At 39.6% G+C, this 24,008-nt stretch overlaps 1 protein-coding gene across 1 annotated transcript in view; it reads right to left on the bottom strand.

Annotated features, from left to right (window-relative positions):
- PRTG (protogenin) overlaps positions 1-24,008 on the bottom strand; it is a 112,997-nt gene that overhangs the window by 11,118 nt on the left and 77,871 nt on the right. Inside the window, exons 12-15 of the mRNA XM_073654718.1 lie at positions 4,531-4,626; positions 3,912-4,098; positions 3,461-3,588; positions 2,652-2,822 (exon numbers count right to left, since the gene is read on the bottom strand). Of these exons, the coding sequence (XP_073510819.1) occupies positions 2,652-2,822; positions 3,461-3,588; positions 3,912-4,098; positions 4,531-4,626 (582 nt within the window). The remainder of the gene's footprint in view (positions 1-2,651; positions 2,823-3,460; positions 3,589-3,911; positions 4,099-4,530; positions 4,627-24,008) is intronic.

Here is a 24,008-nt window from a genome sequence, read left to right as displayed (position 1 = left end):
CAAATCACCGCCTTTTTGCCCCATTAAAAACAAAACAATAAAAAAATATATATTTGGTATTGCTGTGTTCAGAAATGCCCGATTTCTTAAAATATAAAAAGAATTAATCCGATTGGTAAACGGTGTAACAAGAAAAAAAAAAAAAGTCAAAACGCCAGAATTACGGTTGTTTGGTCATTGAAACATTGCAATAAAATGCAATAACGGGCGATCAAAAAATTTGAATCTACCCCAAAGAAAAAAGTCAGCTCGGTGCGCAAAAAATAAGCCCTCACCCGGCGCCAGTTCCTGAAAAATGGATAGGCTATGGGTCTCAGAAAATGGCGCCAAATAAAAAAAAAGTGATGGCTCTTGGATTAAGGTGAAGAAAATATGAAAACACAAATTGGCCAAATGAACAAGAGGTTAAAATGGCTGCTGTATTGTTACAATGGCAGAAATCGGGCAGCTCAGTGATTAGCACTGTTGCTTTGCAGCACTGGGGTCCTAGGACGAATCCCACCAAGGACAACATCTGCAAGGAGTTTGTATGTTCTCCCCGTGTCTGTGTGGGTTTCCTCCGGGTTCTCCGGTTTCCTTCCACACTTCAAAGACATACGGATAGGGAATGTAGATTGTGAGCCCCAATGGGGACAGAATTTATAATATCTGTAAAGAGCTGTGGAATTAATGGCGCTATATAAGCAAAGCATAATAAATAAAAAAAATAAACTGGTCCAAGAATGTTAGTATGACACGTGCCTGTGAGGGTGTGCAGTAGGAGGTTCTGCCTTATTCCCTTCACGTGTAGGAAGATGACCTCTCTGGATAATACTGTTTTTTACTGAATGCTGCTGTGACATGGCGATACCTTTTATAGAACATAATATAAGTCATCTCCAGGTCACAGCAGCCATGCAGCATTCAGAAAAGAACAGGAGCCAGAAGTGCAAGCTGCCTCAGCATCCCTGATATCACTGGTATTAGATGGGATTATCCAGAGAGGTCATCTTCCTACACGTGAAGGGAATGGGGCAGAGCCTCCTACTGCACATGCTCACAGGCAGGTGTCCTACTAACATTATCGGATAGGTTCCTGTCAGAGTAACAACAGCGGCCATTTTAATATTATAGTGATGATCTCCTTACACAAAACAAGTCTAATTTGCTTATGATAGATATTTAGGAATTCATGACTATTTTGTACTAATAATTTGTTGACACATTTACTGCAGTTTAAACTGGAGAGAACATTTTCATGACCCCCCCTAGCCTGTATTCATGTGGATGAACAGACTACACAGCACTATGTGGGTAGCTAGCATATTACATGGCGCCTACCCAAACCTCGTGTCTGAAGTGTGAGTGTGGATACCCCCGTGCATTGCTTTAATACACAGCCACCAGTTTTACATGCTGTATTTTTTGGAACAAAAGGCTGTGTTCACATCTGTGTCAGAGGCTTACAGTGATATTTTTGGAGGCTTCCCCCTACTCTACCTCAATAGAGGCCTTCAGGTGCCAGTAACATGGGTCAACGTTAATTATGATAATGTGAACAGAACCTATCGGAGCCAATTTTCTACCATACAATGGCTGATGTCAGAGCCATTATACGGTTACTTTAAAGATATTGTTTCGTATGTTTTGGAGTATGAATTCAGCCATCACGCTTCTCTGCAGCTTGTTTGCATCAAAGAAATTCACAGGATGGGAAATGTCCAGATAACCCCCCGTGTTATGAGGTGTGAGCTGACCATGGCTCGCTTTCTAGCAGCTGTGTCTTGTCCTTTGTGGCATAACCTTTGCTATAGTGGTATAAAGCTGTCATAGTCCTGGATACTTCACAGACTTTCACACTATAAAACACTGATCAAATACCAGTAAAGAGACTGCAAGTCTGAAAGACGTCTAGTGAAGTCAGATCTAAGCAAAGACACGTGTGTGTGTGTAATATATATAGATATTATAATATATAATGTGTGTGTGTGTAATATAGTAATATATATAGATATTATAATATATAATGTGTGTGTGTGTGTGTGTGTAATATAGTAATATATATAGATATTATAATATATAGTGTGTGTGTGTGTGTGTGTGTGTGTGTGTGTGTGTGTGTGTGTAATATAGTAATATATATAGATATTATAATATATAATGTGTGTGTGTGTGTGTGTAATATAGTAATATATATAGATATTATAATGTGTGTGTGTGTGTGTGTGTGTGTGTGTGTGTGTGTGTGTGTGTGTAATATATATATACATATATATAATACATTGCATGTGTGTCCAGACTGTTTCAATCATCAGGAGCCCATTAATTCATTAATGAATTCTCTGCTCCAGCATTAATGGCTCTTAATGACCTCACATATTAATGATTTCAAGGATGGTGGCAGAGACCAAAGCTAAGAAAAGTAGCAAGGTAATAAATACTTAATAATTGACGTAATAAAGCCTCCTAATAATGAGGTGTTATATAGGCTTCAATGTCAGATAAGAAAATGTGCAGCGGTGAACCTCAACACTAAATCTGGATCATGGCTGTCCTTCCTAAATGCTACCGACTATCCATAGACAAACTGCTGTATATTCTGTCCTCTGCAAAAGGAACAAGACCCAAACAAGAATACAAAATATCAGTAAATCATAAAAGAAAGAAATTACCATCTCTGTGCATAATCTGCCACTGTCCGACAGCCCAATCTTTTCTAGATGCATACAATATTGTGTAGCGGGTGACAGCTGACTCCATGTCCTCAGGGGGCTTCCAGGAAACCAAAGCGGTATTTTCTTCAATCAGCGTCACCTTGACACCTACAGGCGGGCTGCTTGGAGCTGCGTGAAAATGACAAAATCAAGCACAACATGGGTATGGCAGAATAAAATGAATCAGCTGGTCACTACTCACATCCTCGCACAATACTGGCACAGACCTGTGGCACCATCTACTGCTGCACAGATGTAGGCACGAGCAAAAGTAGAACATAATAGTTCTCAATCACAAGAAAAAGAAATGCGAGTGACAGGAATGTTTACTGCTTAACAATTACGTATGAAGAGAAAATGACAATTCCCTAGTTCACTGTATAAACTTATATTAGAAATCATTAGGGAAGCAGAGGAAAATGCTAATTCTCTGTGGTTTTCCAACAGGCCATGACCAGACACTGGCTCTGTCTGCCGGCATATGGCCCTATGTCGTCTGTGATGGATTTGCGTAGCAAGAGCCTATTATTATTATTATTAATGAATAGCAAAATGGCAAATTATTCTGTGCAAAATTCTGTGTAAAAGAGCCGCTCACCCTTATGCGTGTACACCTTCTGATCCATGCTCACACAATACCGTCGGCACGGATGCTTAAAATAACTGCTTCATGTCCATGTAGCCAGCAGCCAATACAGGCACTGGTTTACAAGGCCTGTGGGACTTTTCAATATGCTCTAAAAGTAAATGGCTTTCATAATTCATACCTTCTGGAAGTGTGGAGTGGTAAACCACAGGGCTCCAGGGACTTGACAACTGGTCTACATGCAGCCTCACAGCAAACTCGTACTTGGTATTTGCTTCAAGATCTTGAACTAAAATATGAGGTTCAGACCTGTATATAGCAAGAGCAGAATACATATTGCTTTAACTGGAGGTGATGGGGGAAATCACATTACCAGCCTCCGTCCACAACATTTGTATCATCAATTTTGTGAACTGCCATACAGCAGCCATACTGGCTATATCTCCCTGATATGCTCTTCTCGGCGGACAATATCAGGCACATGTCATATCACAAAGCCAAGATACCGTCATGCTTTAGCATTTCTAATAACGATTTTATTACTGCATGTGACGGTTGTAAACCTTTTCTTCCACATAGTTATGGAGACAATAGAACAAATTGCTGAATGTTCTTAGTAGTACTGTACTTACGTCTGGAGGTAAAGCACTAAAGAAGCATTCTGCAGACCTACGGGATTGCAGCGCACAGTATAGTTAATAGCTTGTCCAGAGGAAAATGCAGGCCGCCCCCAGTATAGGTAGATGGAAGATGAGCTGTTTGCTTTGGCATAAAGATGATGAGGTGGGGGAGGAGGAGGAATCAAGTGATCAGGGACAGCTGTTTGGGGAAAAAAATAATTAGTGATAAATATAAGAAAACTACCAAATTTGAGATTCCTAAAGCTTAGACCACCTGCTGCAGTAATACTCTGCATTTTTATAAGAATATACGACCTATAATAAGGGGTGCCTAAATGAGCCATGATGATTTGTAGACCTCAGTCCAGAGCCTCTCATCTAGTCAAATTAGTTCTCATACTTTGCACCGACAAGGGGCAACAGCCCGAAACACCGTGTCTGAAAATTGAGATTCTGATTTGGCTTTTATCCCAAGTCATATTGCACAACTCGTTAAAGGGTTGATTGTGACTTGCAGGATTGCGGCTTCCAATAGGTGGCGCTATAGAGTTCAAGTCCTCTTTTTCTCTGAAGCGGCAATTTGAATATAATTTATTAGAACTTTCATGTAAAGATACTTTAGGTTACTTACAAACACAGACTGGTGTGCTGACTGTTTGGTCAGCTTGATACCCCTCATCCATATTGTTATAAGCCAGCAATCTTACATGGTACTTTCTTCTGGGATCTAAGGATGAAACAAAAACAACATTAGCAAAATAACTGAAGTCAGCAGCATGATACATACCTTCAATAATCAGATTACTACTGTGGTAATTATATTATAAAAATAACCAATATCCAATTAGGACTTGTTCACATGGTTAAAGCACCACTCCAGAGGTTTTTTTTTATTTTTATTGCAGTGCTGGAGTGGTACTACTAATGCAAGTTCCCTGCCCCTAGTCTTATACTCACCAAATGGTGTCTTTAGCTGTTCCCGCCACTGCTCCAGTTAGTCTTCAGCAGTTTGCGACCCGCCTGATAGCTCCAGTGTTTGCTGGGCGATCCAGAAGTCACAATGGAAATCTATGAGAGCCAGAACGAGGCTCATGGACTTACAATGAGAGCTTGTGACTTATCTCTGACTTCTAGTCAGTCAGAAGATGGTGGCACGGGACTGTAGCAAAGCCGGAAAGAGAGGAGGATGGCGGCTGGTAAGTAGAAGACTAGGGGCAGGGAACTTAAATTAGTAGCACCACTCCAGTGTTGCAATAAAACCAAAAGCTAAAGCTGAACTTTAAATTTGAGGTGTATGATACAGCCAAGAGTGGAATTGTACTCCTATGATGGCACTTTTTTTTTTTAGGAAAATAATCCTGAATGGCACATGGACAAATTGGCATAACCCCTCATTCACATGGCATACTACATACAACACACTGCAGAAGAATACATGGGTTATATGTAGAGATGAGCAAAAACAATTGCACTATCCTGGCCTAGCATACATTTCAGTACCTGGAATCTTGGGAATACTAGGCCCACGCAGCGCATGTCATGACGGTGTATGATGCCTGTGACTATGCCTCACGTAATGTCAAGACGTCATGAAGGCCTACTAATCGTGAAAAGAGTCGAGGATATCAGCACTCAAAGTGCTAGCTGACGGAGTATGCACTGCCCTGGTTGGGCTGCCATGGAGTATGAAGTGGACACCAGACCAGTGTGGTGCAAATCTTTTTGCCCATTTCTACTTAGGAGTTCTCACAAAATCCATAAAAACCAAATATGAGGAATGAGTATGCATCCATAGGCTGCTGAATTCATACACTGTTGTCCATATGACATTGTATTTGTGATCCTTGTGACATCCATGACTGTGACCAAGCTAACCATGGAAAAATTTTCATAAAAGATTACATTTTATTCTTGGCAACACAATATTTCTAAATCACGCCATAGGCAAGACAATATATCATACAGAAAGACATTTCTTTACACTCAGTCACAGCTGAGAAACTCTGTGTTACTACAAATCTGTCTATAGAAGCGGAGAAGGATTAATCATGCAGCCTCCGCCATGGCCAGACCAGTGTGAAGAAACATCTTCTCTTAACCTTTTGATGCCCATTTATCAACACTTAGTATCTTATCTTTCCACACAACTGCTTGACATACAAGACATATGTGTTATAGTTATGGCTGTATTATTCCAACCTCCCCCATACACTTAATGCATTACAAGATCTCTGCATGTGGCTCTACTCCACATTTAATCATTTAAGCTACTTTTGGATAAACTGAGTTTACAAAATAATAAATTATAATATGAGAGAAAATTTTGGGGAACAATTAGTAGCTAGATGAATATAACAATATGAGATTTCTTATTCACATTTAATCAGAATTGTTACTTCTATGGACAGCTTGAAAATGTGGCTAACGGCAGGTGATCGGTTCATCACGTATAAGAGCTTTAACAGACCCAACTGGAAGACATCGATTAACTTTCTGCAAATCGGTAATGGGAATCCAGTTGTGCTGTTGCAAGCTCGATCCCGTGTTGCACAGCAGTGGACCTCACAGGCCTCTGTAAAATCAATCATTATTTATGAGTTCCAGTTGAGCGGCTCATCATTACCACAGGTTTAGTCAAGGTATCTGTGAAATGAAGAGACAACCAGGGTCCTACTTATCTGAAGCCCCATGTGTACACAGCAATGAAAGAATGCTGTAAACGGTTCACTGCTTAGTTTTCTGGACTCTCCTCAACGAGCAGCGATCCTCAACCTGAGGTTGACAGCTGAAGGTAACTGAACAGAATACCAAATGCCACACTTTGCTTTTCGAGTTCTCCCCTGGGGTTAGTAAGAGTCAATCAGCGCAAGATGGAAAATGGCAGATATGATTGATATTAACACCAATGCTCTTCAAAATGCCCTATCGTCCTGTGGAGTTTTAATTTGCTAAAATGATATACTCAGAGCACAAAACTACAAAATTACGGTAAAACAAAAAATAATATTGCCAGAGGAGTGCATATCTGTATCTAAAACCAAGATAACATCCATATTCTATACATTTTTAATTAACTACAATATTATTTTTCTGTCCAAAAATAGAAGTTCCTAGAAAGCAAGGCATTTATGCAATAGGCACATCTCTACCAGTAGATGGCGCTGCAATCATACTGTTCACAGGACTCTGCGGCTGCTGTTAGTAATGACGTTCTTGATAAGAAGTGTCAATAATTAATAACACTATTAAAGCACTTAACCTCCCTGTAATGGTCCGCTACTCCCGTGTGAGAGACAGTGAAAATGAAATGCCTACCATGTTGACAAAAAATGCTTACAAATAAGCCATTAGCCATGCTGGAAACTTAATGTATCTCATGTAATTCCCATGTCCGGGATGCTTTAGAAGTTTTTAGCAGGCAGAAAAGCAATTTTGAATTCTATGGCTCATTGTTGCTTACAGTAACTGGAGGGAATCAAGGATGTTCTACATCAATTTATTTTTATAGAGGATATTTTATTGGATCAATTCTCTATTTATAAAGCAATGTGCTTTCAAGCTGGCTGGATATGTAAACACTTCAGCCCTATATAAATCTACAATGCCTTTGGCTAGAGTCATAAATAATTACACATCTAATCCATAATTCATATTATTCAAATGTATTTCTTTACATCTCTCCGTTTCTAGGAAAATTCCAAGCAGCATGGTTCTATCAGCGCATATAGCAGAACGATTCTTTTATAATGACGCTTATGACATACAAAGAGCAAAGCGATTCTCTAATTAAGCACCTTTAAATGGCACTTCTTGACCTTGTAATATGAACCAAGCTATGACTAAATATTTTCATATTCATGCTCAGAATTGCTAATAACGTTACTATTTTGCCTGGTGGAGTGAAGGAAGCCGGCAAGTCGTGGAAACAACTTTTAACAGAAATGGGGAGATTGATTTCATTTCTGATATATAAAAAGAAGCCCCTAATGTAATGGTAGGTCTGCAAACAGCAAATCACGTCCTAAAACGTCCCTACAGAGAATTCCAGCTATAAAGCAACACTATAAAAGCTTCAGTGGTCAAGTGTGGAAGTTCTTTCTCCTAAAGGATTTGTGTACGGAGATTTACAGTACATTCCATAAAACGGGTCATTGGACACTAACCTGGAGTATAGATCTGGTTTATATAAATGTACTCATCCATAATTTCTATTTAATTGTTGAAGTTGAAGAGTTGAACTGAGGTGCTAAGGTTAGACGTATGTTGCAGTCAAATGGACATTTTTTTACAAGCCCTTTTGTATTGTGCAGTTTTTGTATGTCTTACCAACCCATTGTTCACCAAGAGTCCGGCTGGAAAGCTCATTGGTCCCGATTTCTAGGGTGAGTGCACTGCCCTCAAGACCAACCTCTCAACACAATAAAGTCTACATCATCATTCAGCCAAAGGGGCAGCAGTATGGGCTAATGTGACATCTGGGTCAAGACCTTTGCCATAAAACCTGGGGTTGACCAAAGTGTGCATGGAGCAATTGATGCGCAAAGCAACTGATTTAGGGGGATGGGTGGGAAAACAAACTCTGCAGGCTCCAAAACATAAATTGATAAAATGGGAGTAAGAAAGAAAAAAATGTAGCAGGGGTAAAGTCTAAAATTTGATAACACATACGGATGAGTAAGAGGAATTTTGCAAATTATTTCCCTGTATATCTGTTGGCAGAGAAAAGTCTTTAATATGGCATTCGATTTTCTACTGAGACATACAAAATGTTTGGGGATTTAATTGGATAATGCAGTAATTAAGGCAATGTTTTACAACAAGGGCCTCAACTCTGTTTTTGCTCAATGGTAATGCTAGTATACTGTATCGGTAATCATTAGAAAATCGCCACACTTGTGTGCGCACTGCAACCTCAGATTGACCCAAAGGGCCCATTAAACGCATTTTCTGTCCTATAAGGAAACTACTTTCTAAGTGATCCATCAACTAATATGGAAGAAGAGAGAAATGTGCAGCACTTAAGTATATATATGACCATGTCATAAGCAAGGGGCAATTATCACACTTTTGTAGCACACATTTAACCTCTCCAATGCTAAGGGGGAATCTCTTGCAGAACAGATCAATGTAGTCATTCTCAGGTTTACACTTGCAATGAAGAACCGTGTCTAGTGGTTGATCCAATATATTATGCAAGCCTGGGGCAAAGTAAGGTACAAATACAAAGAAACAGGATGAGATATTTTTCTGATTTAGTGCCATAATCCAACTCCCTATACACCATCAATCCAAACGGCATAATATTTGAAGAGGTCAAACTGAGGATAAAAATGTATATTATTTGTAGGCACATTTATATAGCAGGCTATTAAAAGACAAATTTTCCACCCTCTAAGCACATCCACCTCCATGTATTAACTGGATAATGTCTGAAGCGCTGCGGAATATAACTTGGAAACTGTTATATAAGAGCTGTGACTTTTGCTACATATATTCATACTGATGAATACTATACATCGGCAAAAGTCCAAATATTTGTTAGCGACTTACAGCAGGGATGGAGAATCTTTTTTCTGCCAAGGGCCATTTGGATATTTATACCATTCTTCGGGGGCCGTACAAATTGTGCGCTAACTCCCCCCACAAAGTACATCCTGCCACTAACACTGGTGTCAGGACGTAATCTTTCATTGCATGCGCCTCAATGTTCAGTAGTGAACACTGCGTGTGCCCACAGAGCAAGAAGAAAATATCAAAAATACAGCTGCCGGTCCAAGAACTGCGGTCCCTGGGAATCTGCCCGAGGGCCAGATAAAAGATCATAGAGGGCTGTAAACGGCCCGTGGGGCTGAGGTTTCCCACCCCTGACTTATAGCATCATTTTGCACTTTTCAGGCATTTGTTGCTCATTTAAATCTCTAAAGTTAGTTTTGTTTTTCTTGCCAAAACTTAAGTTTTGTTCAAGTGGCACCGGTCAACTATTCTGTTATTTCTTAGTATATGAAAATATAGTCATAATCTATCAGAGCATTTCAGAGACAAAGAAAAATTCCACATTACACACAAAGTATTTCCCGGGACAGTCATTCACTTGAATGGTTAAAGGGAATCTGTCAGTAGGATCACCCCTCCTAAGCCGTCAGTATCGTCATGTAGGTCATAGGAAGCTGAATAAAATAATACCTGATAGATATCGGCAATCCGATGTTTTCTTCCGGAGAAATCCAAGCTTCTTATATGTAAATGAGCTGTTCAGAACTAAGGGCCGGACATTAATCTCATTGAGAATCTGCCTCCAGAGATTAATTTTATATGAAAGGAGGAATTACCAGTGTGAGACATGTAACTAATACAGAACAGTAGAACTTTGTCTCCTTACAAACACATTTGCTGCAGCTCTCACAGCTCTGCTGTATTGCAGCATTGTCTGCCTGTAGGATGGAAGCTGAAGCTAAGAGGAACCTGCAGATGTGTCAGGTATAATCACACACAGCTCTGCAGTAAGATCAGGAGAGCGGCCATTACACATTACACTCTTAACGCCCCCTGTCATTTATAATAAGCTCTGGAGGCAGATTTTCATGCAGATCAGTGTCTGGGCCAATTCCCTGGAACAGCTCATTTACATATAAGAAAAATGTGTATTTCACTGGAATAAGACATTGGATCGCAGATATCATAGTATAATTTTATTCAGCTCCCTATGACCTACACGCCCATATAGACAACTTAGGAGTGTTGATCCTACTGATAGATTCCCTTTAATAAGGTGAAGTGCTCTGCAGCGGCCACGAAGCAACGTACATTACTTGCATCCAGACGTTGCTGAAGCAGAACCAGTTGATCGGCTGGGGATCTGGGTGTCAGATCCTCACCAATCTCATGTTGATGACCTAATAGGCAATCATCCCCTTTAAGTAATTTTGAGAGATAAAATTATTTTGAAAACAGCTTAGCAAGTTATAAAGTAACTAAAGAAGTCATACACCCTACAGATCCGCTGTAAGGTTCTAATGCTTCCCAGGTTCCTGTTGGTTTGTGCTTAATGGTGATTGGTAGCAGCAGTCACAAGTCCATGTCTGGACCTCATCACTGGTGCGGGAAGTAAAAACCAGTGGGGAAATGGAAAGCAGCAGGTGATCGATAAGGAAAGCATGGATTCTTGTACCTGGATAACTGTTTAAACGTTTATATGTCAAAATCTAGAAAGTTACACCAAATACTATATTAAGCTTTAAAAATACATGCGATCGGCTATGGACACAATCCTTCCAGTCAATGGATTTTATGAGGGAATTTGCTGGAGTCAGAGGCACGTCTTAAAAGTGGGGGCGCCTAGCCACACCTCATCATGAATTGGACGGGCGGAAGTCACCACTTCCCGTATCGGCTCTGCTCATATTTGCATAAGCAATGTGAAAACACACAAAGTTGCAACATTTTGGCACATCCTCCAGTTTTTGCAACTTTTGAAAGCATTTTTTGCTAGTTTCTGGTGTAAAAGCTTTGATGAATCTGGGCGTTGGTCTGCAATACATGGTTGAAGTTCTGTTTGTAGGACATCAGTAGAAATGTCTTCACAACAATCTAATTAGTAGAGCATTATTTTACCATTGCTGAAAGTCTAGTTTTACAGTTTTACCTAGTAAATATCAAAAAATAAACTTTCAACTGAATTTTTATGGAAGATATCTCCTATAAATACAAAATAGGTGTGAAGTTGATGTCCATAGAGATGATTAAAGGAATAAATACAACAATACAATGACTTCACAGAAAGAGGAAATATATACTTTCATAGCTGTAATTTTATTATACTATCAGTTACTTAACATCTTTTACTTACATAGTTAATGGTGTCCAGTCAAAACACTATTTTGGCTGATAAACACGGAAATTATGAACAACATTAGCTAACATGTATTCAGCCACTTGTAGATGATACAATTATGGATTTGTACTGTACTGATTTTATATTTCTGGATTACTTATTACTTGATAAAGGAGATTATCACAATTACATTTTATGTATACCTAAGCTTTTCTTTTTTTTTCAACACCATTTAAGAAAATAAATAAATAATGTATCTATGTATTTCAATGGTTTTGAAAAAAAAAAAAAAAAAAGGGACCATGAACCATCAGGCATTCCCCATAGATATTATAGGGATAGCATCACTAAAACCCAATGAGGGAAATCTAATGGCTATAATCCTTGATACACATTAGATGGGTGTTGACCGAACAATGCTTCAGCCAATTATTCGGCCAACATCCACTTTGGCCACCTCTCCCATACAAAGAAAGCCGCCAACAGACATCTCTGCCAACGGCTTATCTCCAGGAGAACAAAGAGATTAGCAGTGCGAAATTAGACATGTCCAAACAGATTGTCCCCTGAACCCACCAATATCAGCGGGTGTGACCGACATTAGTCTAATGTGCATTGGGCGCTTATGTCAGGATTGCCTTCACAAAATTTCTTCTAAGAATTTGAATAGCTGGTCAAAAAGCTGCTCCTCCCATTTACAAAGAAATGAAATGTAAAGTTGACTTCAGTGCCTAGTTTTTATCACCTTACATTTTTGTAAGCATTTAAATATCTGTTAAAGGGAACCTGTGACCATGAACAAGAAGTCCAAACTGCAGGAATCATGATATATAGAATGGGAAGCGGAGTAGATTGATATATAGTTTTGTGAGAAAAGATTCAGTATAACTTTTGATTTAATCATTTAATCCTCTGCTCTTTCTGGCATTTTTGGTCCAGTGGGTGGGCTATCAAAAATACTATCTTTATATAAGTGTGCATACAGAAATAGCGGTCAGTCACTGATAGGACCACCCACTGGACTGAAAGCCCCAGAAAGAGCAGATGATTAAAGGATTAAATCACAGGTTATAATGAATCTTTTTTCACAAAACTATATCAATCTACTCAGCTCCCCCTGCTGTCTATCAACATGGTCCGGCAGATTGGACAGCATTTTCATGGTGTCAGGTTCCCTTTAAGACAAGACGTTGTGGACAATGGAACAAAACAGAGAAATCATGAAAGCAAGCATAAGTTACCAAAACTGACTAAAAGAAGCACTCCTCCCATCAAAATTGTTATTCTGTTAATATATTGCAGTCATCATATTATATAGCACTGTGTTCTTATAATTACTCATTTTGCCTTTCACCCCAGTTAATTCTTACTTTTACCATTAGATCTTTGACATCACAAGATTAAAAACTGACTAGCTGGATCTGTCTAAGCTCTATGTAGAAACATGAGGTCAATTTTCCCTGTATGACTCATCAGTCACTGCAAAAGTTCCTGGTAGGAAAGAGGAGTAGAGCAGCTGGGTCAGGAGGTGAAGAGGAAAATGATAAATGCAGGGAAAGAAGACTTCCTGTTTCTGCATAGAGAAGAGAAAAGAGAAGAATTAGCTGGGTAGAAAGGCAAAATGAGCAATTGTAAGTACATAGTGCTATATAATATGACGATCGCAATATAGTAAGATGATAAAAAGTTTGATGGGAGGAGTGCTTCTTTAATATAGGAACATATTTACATTTTTGTAGGAAACATTCTTTTAATGTATTTATGGAGGAACCACACATAAATCTACAGAATTCTATGAAATAAATAGCTGGTAGTCATTGCATAAATGCTAAAAAGTCTCACAAACCTATACAGTAAAATTTATAAAATATTCTAGTCTCTTTAAAGTCACCACTATTAAAATAATCATTCACATTTCTAAAATTTTGGTGAAATAAGACAAAAAAAAAAAAAAGAAGATGATTTTCAGAAAGAGGTTCAATGACTGTCATGTCCCATGGTTGTGAGTAGTGAATATTTATGTCAATTCTCTTGATTTCCTGTGGTTACTTAAAATAAGGTCTTTTTCCCCTTTGGGGAGCATGACAATAAGATAGATGGCACAGCAATTAGTTAATAATATAATATTACAGCAGCCAAAGTAAATTCTCATCATCATTATGTTAATCTCCAGTTTGTTCTCAATGGTTCCCATGTAACTCAAAGAATCGGGTCTTCTAAGACTCTTTTTCACAATATGTTTTGCTTTCCAGGATCTCAATGGAGCGGCAGATGCTGCCATTACAGCAGCTTACACAGGTACAATCAGCAGCTGCCGTGGCATTTGTAATGAACTGACCTTCTTCTGAGTTTGTCTTTGAGCAATTGATCTAGTATTTCTAAGTTTTCCCAACTGCTGTGCGAAATGATTGTCTATTCTTCTATTTAAAATATCCTAATATTTGTGTGTTCTAATAAAGCAGCATATGGGCAAATCCTCACATGGAGAGGATATTCTGCATTTAGATTCAGATGGGAATAGATGACATTTCTTTTTTGCATTACTTATTACAATGACTATATATATATCTTTTTTTTTTTTTTTTTTTAATGAGAACATGGTCATTATTTGTAAATGATGCACACTAAACATTTTACATAAGGTTGTACTTAAAAAGGTATGTGTATTGTTGATGAAGACAAAAAATAGATGCAAATCATATGTTAATCTACACAAATCCACTTTATCCCAAATTTTTAGTCTGTAGATAATCTCGCATTTGTTCACTCACAGACAATGCACTTGTGTGGGTGCAGTTCCAAATACATTGCAATCAACAAAAAGTTGTGAACATGGCAAATTGTGTGCAGTTTAGATGCAAGTAAAGGCATCAGTGTGTGCACATCAGTAATGTCATTTGTAGGACAATTTTCTTTTTCCTATGCCCCATAATTCTGCAACATATTTATGAAATTGTCATACACTTGCAATTTTCACAATACCCGACCAGCATGTAAAAGGGAATTTGGCCCTATATTATGATACTCTCAGATTACACAGCAAAAACCTGCAGAGAGCCTGATTCCAACAACGTGTCACTTACTGGGCTGCTTGGTGCAGGTTTGATAGAATCCCTCATTTCTCTGCTGTAGATGTAGCAGTGGTCAGAATGATGAGCTGTGTATAACCCCGGCCCATACCCCTGATTGGCAGCTTCCTGTGTACACTGTACATCAGGGGTAGGGAACCTAAGGCTCGGGGCCTCGATGACCTTTTATCGGGCAGATGCCAGGGGACCGCAGTACTTCGGCAGGCAGCTGTATTTTACCAGCCCATTACTTTCTCCTTGCTCTGTGAGCATGCACACGCAGTATTCACTAGTGAACACTGTGGCGAGTGCAATGAAAGATTATGTCCCGACAGCAATAACAGCGGCAGGAAGTACTTTGTATGTAAAGTTAGCACGCAATTTGTGCGGCCCCCCGAAGGATCGTATAAATATTCAAATGGGCCTTGGCAGAAAAAAAATTCCCCACCCCTGCAAGCTGCTAAATCAGTGGTGGGATCGGCGTTACACAGATTAGCCTGACTGCTGTGCATGTCATACCTAGTCAGGCAGTGATAATCTTCTGATGATAAAATACTGATTGCATTGAAACTACAAACATTCTTCCTAATAAGTGATACATCTCTGGAATCAGCCTCACTTTTCCCTAGATTATGCTGCTCTCCGAGCAAAAACATGCTAATAACTGACTTATATCATGATCCATGTTACAGACCTTCTATCATGGACGTATGAACCCGGCCTAATATATATGAGTACCTTTAGGCTGGTGATGACAATACTTAATAAAAGAGATAATAGACATTAGAAATTACCATTCTGATATATGGCTGATACTATTACAACCATTTGTTTGTGACAAAACTTTGCAGAAGGCACAGAAAAATGTTTTATTTAAAAGTATGATCAGCCAAAATTAGCCATTTAAACTATAAAAATTTTCATTACAGGAAAGTACCAATATCAGGACTGAAATTACGGGATTTGAGAAAACACGAATAATGTGATTTGGGACTGTCAGCAGATACAGTCGTTAAAACATAACTTGACTGTTATAGTAATATCCAATGTCGCAGCTTTTAAGGCTGTGTATGCTTTTAAATTCCATTTATGACATGTATACTTAGTGTCAAGGGGCGACTCCATTATTAGCTGACAAGCTTATTTAGAATTGATGGACTAGGATGTAGGGTTTTCCATCATATGACAGCATAACTGGAAGAAGGAGCTCCCTACAGTAAGGACCTTAAGATCAGAGGTTGCAGCTTGTTACAAAAATACATAGATCCAAGGTCTAAGGGTTTTTCAAATTTTTTAGACCCCAACTCCAGTTCCTCCAGCAGTAGCAGCTCTGAGTAATGAGTGTCCATTGTATAACTTCTGATAACTTTCTACTAAATTTGCGGTACGGAAAGGTGTAGACACAAGGTTGCTAGAACCCAGTGCTGATCATGAAGAAAAAAAAATTACAAGAGAAAAAAATAAGAATATTAAGAGTAAACAGTCTGTCTGTGCATCAATCTTCATAATATTCACCTATATCCATAAAATGGAAAGCAATGTCATTTGTAATATGTCACGACTATCTCTCCAATGTGCATACTAGCATAAGCAGGAATGCATCATATCAAGTATGAACACTGTCATCCAGCAATAGAAATCCTTCTGCTCTTAAGCTTGTGTGACATAATCTCTTGATGACCATTACTGTGGTCATCCATGCAATCAGATCACGCAGGAAGACTACACTACTTTTTCCCAAGCACAATAAATGTTTTCTGCTGTCCACTCTGAGCTTTCATGTGGTAATAGTGCTGTTTTTTTAAGTCGTCCCCTTTGACTTTTCAAGACCTCAGAAAGGCCCCACACATCTAAATGGCGACTTCCATTCATAGAGAACAATTGATATAGGCCTAAGGTCTGGCATGCACTATGATTAATGGACAATGCTGATTTAATTTTCTTTAGGGGATTTTTGTTAAAAGTCTTCAGCAGAGACGTCTCAAGTTGCTATTCATTATTTTTTCTAAGTTTTTTTATGGTTCACTTCAAGCTTTAAGCGTTTTCCCACTGTGAAATGAACTTAAAACAAAAAGTGCTTTAAGTGTTCATATGATGTATATGTATTTTATTTTTTTAAATGTGCATACTGTGCCTATGTATATTAAACCCCAGGGTGTAGTAAGTTATTTTATCATCAACTCCAAATGGCAAATTTTAAGCTACAGGGAGCAGCAATGGAAAGTACTTATACTAGTATTGCTCAGAAGCCCAAATATGACTTAACAGCACATCCAAAAATAGCGAGTGGTGTGAAAAAGCATTTGCTTCCTGATTTCTTATTCTTTTGCATGTTTGTCACACAAATGTTTCAGATCACAAAGAAAATTTAAATATTAGACAAAGATAACACAAGTAAACACGAAATACAGTTTTTAAAATGAAGGTCTTTATTATTAAGGGAAAAAAGAAATCCAAACCTACAGGGCCCTGCGTGAAAAAGTAATTGACTCCTAAACCTAATAACTGGTTGGGCCACCCTTAGCAGCAACAACTGCAATCATGTGTTTGCGATAACTGGCAATGAGTCTTTTACAACACTCTGGAGGAATTTGGAGGGTTTCTGAGCATCCGGCTTTAAGGTCATGCCACAGCAGCTCAATCTGATTAAGGTCAGGACTTTGACTAGGCCACTTCAAAGTCTTAATTTTGTTCTTAAGCCATTCAAAGGTGGACTTGCTGGTGTGTTTTGGATCATTGTCCTGCTGAATAACCCAAGTGCGCTTCAGTGTGAGGTCACGAAAAGATGGCCGGACATTCTCCTTCAGGATTTTTTGGTAGACAGCAGAATTCATGGTTCTATTTACCACAGTAAGTCTTCCAGGTCCTGAAGCAGCAAAACAGCCCCAGACCATCACACTACAATCACCACATTTTACTGTTAGTATGATGTTCCTTTTCTGAAATGCTGTGTTACTTCTATGCCAGATGTAATGGGACATACACCTTCCAAAAAGAGTATTTTCCCAAAAGTCTTGGCGATCATCAAGACATTTTTTGTCAAAACTAAGATGAGCTTTTGTGTTCTTTTTGCTTAGCAGTGGTTTTCGTCTTGGAACTCTGCCATCCATGCATGCATGCCATTTTTGCCCAGTCTCTTTGTTATGGTAGTGTCATGAACACTGACCTTAACTGAGGTGAGGCCTGGAGTTCTTTGGATGTTGTTGTGGGGTTTTGTGATCTATTAGATGAGTCGTTACTGTGCTCTTGGGGTAATTTTGGTCGGCCGGCCACTCCTAGGAAAGTTCACCACTGTTCCATGTTTTCGCCATTTGTGGATAATGGCTCACACTGTGGTTCACTGGAGTCCCAAAGCTTTAGAAATGGCTTTATAGCTATTTCAAGACTGATGGATCTCAATTACTTTGTTTCGCATTTGTTCCTGAATTTATTTGGATCGCAGCAGGATATCTAGCTGTTGAGGATCTTTTGGTCTACTTTGTCAGGCAGGTCCTATTTAAATGATTTCTTGATTGAGAAGAGGTGTGTCAGTAATCAGGCCAGTGTGTGGCTGGGGAAATTGAACTCAGTTTCCCAAAGATGTGATAACCCACAATTAATTCATGTTTTAAAATTGGCAATCATTTTTTCACACAGGGCCCTGTGACAAACATGCAAAAGAATAAGAAATCAGGAAGGGGGCAAACACTTTTTCACACCTATGTATGTACCGTATTTTTTGGACTATAAGACGCACTTTTTTTCCTCCAAAATTTTAGAGGAAAGTGGGAGGTGCGTCTTATAGTCCGAATACTATCTCTCTGTATATACTGTGGCTCTGCGTGGTAGGAGATCTGGGGGAGCAGCAGCGGGGGATCAGCGGGGCACAGGAGGCAGGAGCCGACTGCTGCAGCCTGCGCTGTGCCCGCTATTAAAGAAAATGAATATTCCCTGCTCCTCGCGTGGGGAGCAGGGAATATTAATTTTCCTTAATAGCCGGCACACTATACCGCAGCGCGGCTCTTGCTGTGCTTTGCAGTCTGTGTGCCCGCTATTAAAGCTCATGAATATTCCCTACAACCCACTCCCATGAGTTGTAGTAAATATCCATGCTCTTTAATAGCAGGCACACTGACCGCAGAGTGGCAGCAGGAGCCGCGCTGCGGTACAGTGTGCACGCTCTCACACTGTGTGAGGGCGCATGGCAGGGACGCCATGCGTGCCCTGCCATGCGCGGATCACACAGTGAGAGTGTCAGCAACAGAGCGGGACAGCGCTGGAGGAGAGAGGAAGTGAGTATAATTGTTCATTTTTATTTGTGGGCAGCAGGATGGGGGCTCAAGGGGTGCCAAGCATACCAGGATTGGGGCTCAAGGGGTGCCAAGCATACCAGGATGGGTGCTCAAGGGGTGCCAAGCATACCAGGATGGGGGCTCAAGGGGTGCCATGCATACCAGGATGGGGTGGGGGAATCAAGGGGTGCCATGAATACCAGGATGGGGGCTCAAGGGGTGCCATGCATACCAGGATGGGGGCTCAAGGGGTGCCATGCATTCCAGGATGGGGGCTCAAGGGGTGCCATGCATTCCAGGATGGGGGCTCAATGGGTGCCATATATACCAGGATGGGGGCTCAAGGGGTGCCATGCATGCCAGGATGGGGGCTCAAGGGGTGCCATGCATACCAGGATGGGTGATCAAGGGGTGCCATGCATACCATGATGGGGTATCAAGGGGTGCCATGCATACCAGGATGGGTGATCAAGGGGTGCCATGCATACCAGGATGGGTGATCAAGGGGTGCCATGCATACCAGGATGGGTGATCAAGGGGTGCCATGCATACAAGGATGGGTGATCAAGGGGTGCCATGAATACCAGGATGGGGGATCAAGGGGTGCCATTCATTCCAGGATGGGGATGAGGGCCACGTATACCAAGATGGGATGGGGGCCACGTATACCAGGAAGGAGGGGCCATACATACCAGGATGGAGGATATTAACAGAATTGGGGGACATTACCCCAATACCAGTGACAGCAGCAGACTCCCTCCCCTATAACAGGGCATCATGACCACATTTTTTGCTTAACCCTAGAACGCATGACCATAAAAATCTACTTTTTCACATACCTGGGGCCTTTTAGGCCCGTGTGCAAATAACATGGAATAACTCAAACAAAAATGACAAACAACTATATACCTGAGGAATACCTAGAGTTTCAAAATTGTAACTAAAGTAATCTTGCAGAAAATAGAAAATTAACAGGGAGGGCCTGCGAGGCCCCAGGTATGCGTTCTAGGGTTAAATATTTTTTTTTCCTACTTTCCTCCTCTAAGACCTAGGTGCGTCTTATGGTCCGGTAAGTCTTATAGTCCGAAAAATCCGGTATGTATTTAGGTATGCATACATACATACACACACACACAAACACGCACACACATACACACATTCCCATACCTACTCAGTACAGCTTTCAAAAATAGAAGTGGTAACAATTTATTTATATCTATTACCAAAATACAAGGTGAATGAACAAGAGAGAAATCTAATTCGAATGAATATTTGGTGTGACCACCTTTTGCCTTTAAAACAGCATCAATTCTTAAAGGTACTATACACTTGCACAGACTGTGTAGGATTAGAGTCAGGTGTATGAGTAAACAATTATAATAAACAGTTGATAATGCTCATCATTTTTACATGTAGGTTGAAACAGTCATTAACTAGAACAGAAACAGCCATGTAGGAGGCTTAGGGTAGGTTCATATGACAGATTTTCCACATCCGAGAAAACCGATCAGATTATTCTGATCAAACTATGATCAGAGTGGCATCACTTTTTTTTCTTAGATGCGGAAAGAAAAAAAAATTTCTTCACCTTCTCCATTCTGTTAGTCCGTGAAAATTAGACCACACTCAGGTGTCATCCAAGTGCAGTCTGATTTTTTTCACAAACCCATATAGACTCCTATTGCCAATTTTAATCTGACACTCAGATCAAAATTAGACCGGTTTCTAATTTTTTTCAGCAGACCACCATGGATAACACTCGTAGAATGAAAATCAATCGTGTGCACGAGCCATTAAACAAGAAGCAGGAGTCGGAGGAGGTGGTGCTGGGCGAGGAATAGAGCTGGAGTGACAGAGGCTTCAGATCTACATATAGCTCTTCAGCCTTATTTGCATATTAATTCAGACACTGATTCTCCATAAAGGAGGAAGAGACTGGCCATGTAATGGTATTGCTGGACTTTGAACGAGCTACATGTGCATATAAATAGTTTTTGGGGTACAATAGATTACCTTTAAGGGCATATTAATAAGTCAGTATTTCTCCTCCCTGTGCTGTCAGTGTGAAATACAAAAAACAGACAAAACCATAGAAATTAATGGAACTATTTACACATCTATGTTATAAAAAGCTGTGTCTCTGTTCTGTACATATTATATTCTTATCCATTTTTGTGGATCAGAATAGAGCATTCGATTTTTGAAGCTCAATTAAAAACAGAAATCGCACACAAAGAATTTTTGACTTGTATGAACGTGCCCTTAGTTAGAGAGAAATCAGAGACCGCGACGGTTCCAAAGCAGAGGTCGCATATTCCCTTTCAGCAGAACGGAAATCAATTAGTGTCAGTATCAGGAAAACAGGTAATGCCCAAGTCTACTAAAAACTGAAAAATGTAGGTCTGTTTGCTAATCAATATCCTCCTCCGTCAGATAAACTCAAAGGGGCGTAAGAAGGTTGGGAATATTGATTAAGTGGGAGCTTTACACTATACCCCTGGTCCATATGCTTTATTAGTGCAAATGGGCATCATAGAGGCTAAAATAAAGAGCTGTAGTTCTCAAACAGCATCTCTAGGTCCGGCGGACCCAAGCCGTCAACGTATTACATAGACAACCATTCATCTGGATAACTGTCATGTAATACTTCATTATCCCCGGAGCTGCCACTGCAGGGAAAATCATTGACTTCATATTTAACAGGTACAATAAAAGCAGATTTAACGTGATACATTCAGGTCGTAGCCTCCTACATTTAACGGAAATTGTGGCACCTGGTGATAAATACGGTGTCAATGCGTTACCTTAGTAAATAGGATAACCAAGACGAATTGCTATACTAAGTTCACTTGAATATGTGAGAGAAAACTAATTACATTTCATTGAGAGATGAAGCAAAAGGGGATAATGATTGCTTAATATTCCAGCCACTGCTAGGTAAGAAGCTCCATATTTCGCAAGCAAAATCATGACCTTGCATTAATTCAAGTAAGCCTAGAGGTTCACTCAATTTTTTTTATTAAGAGTGTTTGTCATGTTTTGTCACGTGTAACCTAGTGATCAATAGAAGCCCAGATCTATTGCCTGTAGAGATGCCTACTAAACCAGATTACTATCCAAGCCCTTAAATTATTGGAAAGCCAACATGCTGGAATTTAAAAAATTGACCCATACGCTAAAGCCACTACGCCTTCATTGTTGCTTGTGTATATACACACACACACACATACATCTATCTGTAGTTAAATATAGATTTATACATATACACCTATGGATATTATATATAATCATGTAAGGGTGGTTGGTTTTTATATTTGCATAATGATGTTAATGAAAGCAGAGCATTTTGGAATTTGGCGATGAGATTTTTGAGATAAATCACCAGAAAGGATATAAATCATGGAAACCACGGACTGTTGGACTGACAAACATAAATCAGCTCTCAATAACACTGTACAAATATAATCTGCAAAATAAAATTAAGTAACGGAATTCTGTGAATTGATGTATGCAAAATTTAAGGTGTTTTTTTTTTCCATAAATCATATGCATAATGGTTTCCAAAATGCTTACTCTTTACAACAAACAGTAGTTTAGTCTATATATTTCTAATGTGTTCTAGGGTGACTGTTTTTGTGCATTTTTTACCTATTCAGCTTTGAAGCAATAGGGTATTGTACTTTTCTCTGCATGATGTTGTTACATAATAGATAATAAATATCATCATGATGATCAACTATATTAAAACCAAGAAACTTTTCTTTGCTTAACTCTAGACATCTGAGGGCACAATTCAGTCATTAGTACTTTTAGAGGTCACAACTTGCAGACATGTGCCACCATGTCACAGGCTTTATGTTTCACCAATAATAGACTATATCCAACTAACCTCAATGATAAGACCTCACAACAAATAACTTCTTGGGGGATCTTAAAGACATGTCAAGTCAGCAGAAAGCTATCTTCCCATTGCATGTCCTTTATCAATCTAGGAGTTCTGTTTTCTAAGGAACACAGACCTTCTCTCTCTAAAGATCAGGAGGTCACAGCCAGCTGATAAAAGACACAGTTATCAGTAGGTCATTTAACATCTGTGGCTTGCGGCTACAACACTTTTAGTTCTTCATTACTGAATGGTTACTAAATCTGTTCATATATAATGCTATGATTTGGTGGAAAATCTCTACAATTTTTAAAAAGGTAAAATGTTGCACTCCAGCTGTGCTGCAGCACAAGACATCACAGCATAAAAAAATGACCCACCCACCAGAGATTGTGAGACCTCCCACAATGACCTTCATGTATTCAAAGTGGTCTGTAGATGTGTTCTTCTCTGAGCACAAGCTCTTTTGTCACTTCTCCATGACCCACAACCCTTACTGGAGGGCACAAGCTTGTATTGAATTGGTATTAAGTTAAAAGTTAAAGGGATTCTATGGTCACATATTAATGACCCATCATTTGGACCTGTACTACTTGGCAACGGCCACTACACACGTCGAAAGGAGCGAAGTGCACCTCCATTAAATGTTTACACCTGGCTGCCGGAAACAATAAGAGCTGAGCAATTTGTTCTGCTGGGTTTGAGAGCCATTCCAATCAGGTATTGATAAACTATATTGAAGATAGGTAATCAATATCATGGAACCAGAGAACCTCCTTAAGAATGGCCACATGAGTATGACACACAGGCCAATTAGTAAGCAACTTAGGGGCCCCATACACAGAACAAAACTGGCAGCCATCTCTCCTGACTCCCCGATACATAGGAGCGGTCCTTTCTTCTTGGAGAAAGACGCTGTCAGACATCTCTGGTGATTGCTTATCTCACTGAGAACGAAAGGATCGGCAGCCCAAAATTTGACATGTGGGATCAGTTTCTTACCACAACAGCATCTGTTGGGAGAGAGTTGGGTGTCAGGAGGCCCCCATACACATT

The sequence above is a fragment of the Phyllobates terribilis genome, unplaced genomic scaffold (assembly GCF_046119375.1).
Source record: "Phyllobates terribilis strain yellow unplaced genomic scaffold, ASM4611937v1 Scaffold_11__3_contigs__length_659146591, whole genome shotgun sequence".
Taxonomy (NCBI): Eukaryota; Metazoa; Chordata; class Amphibia; order Anura; family Dendrobatidae; genus Phyllobates; species Phyllobates terribilis.
Note: the sequence above shows the minus strand (reverse complement) of the source record. Positions and strands in the feature narration are given on the sequence as shown.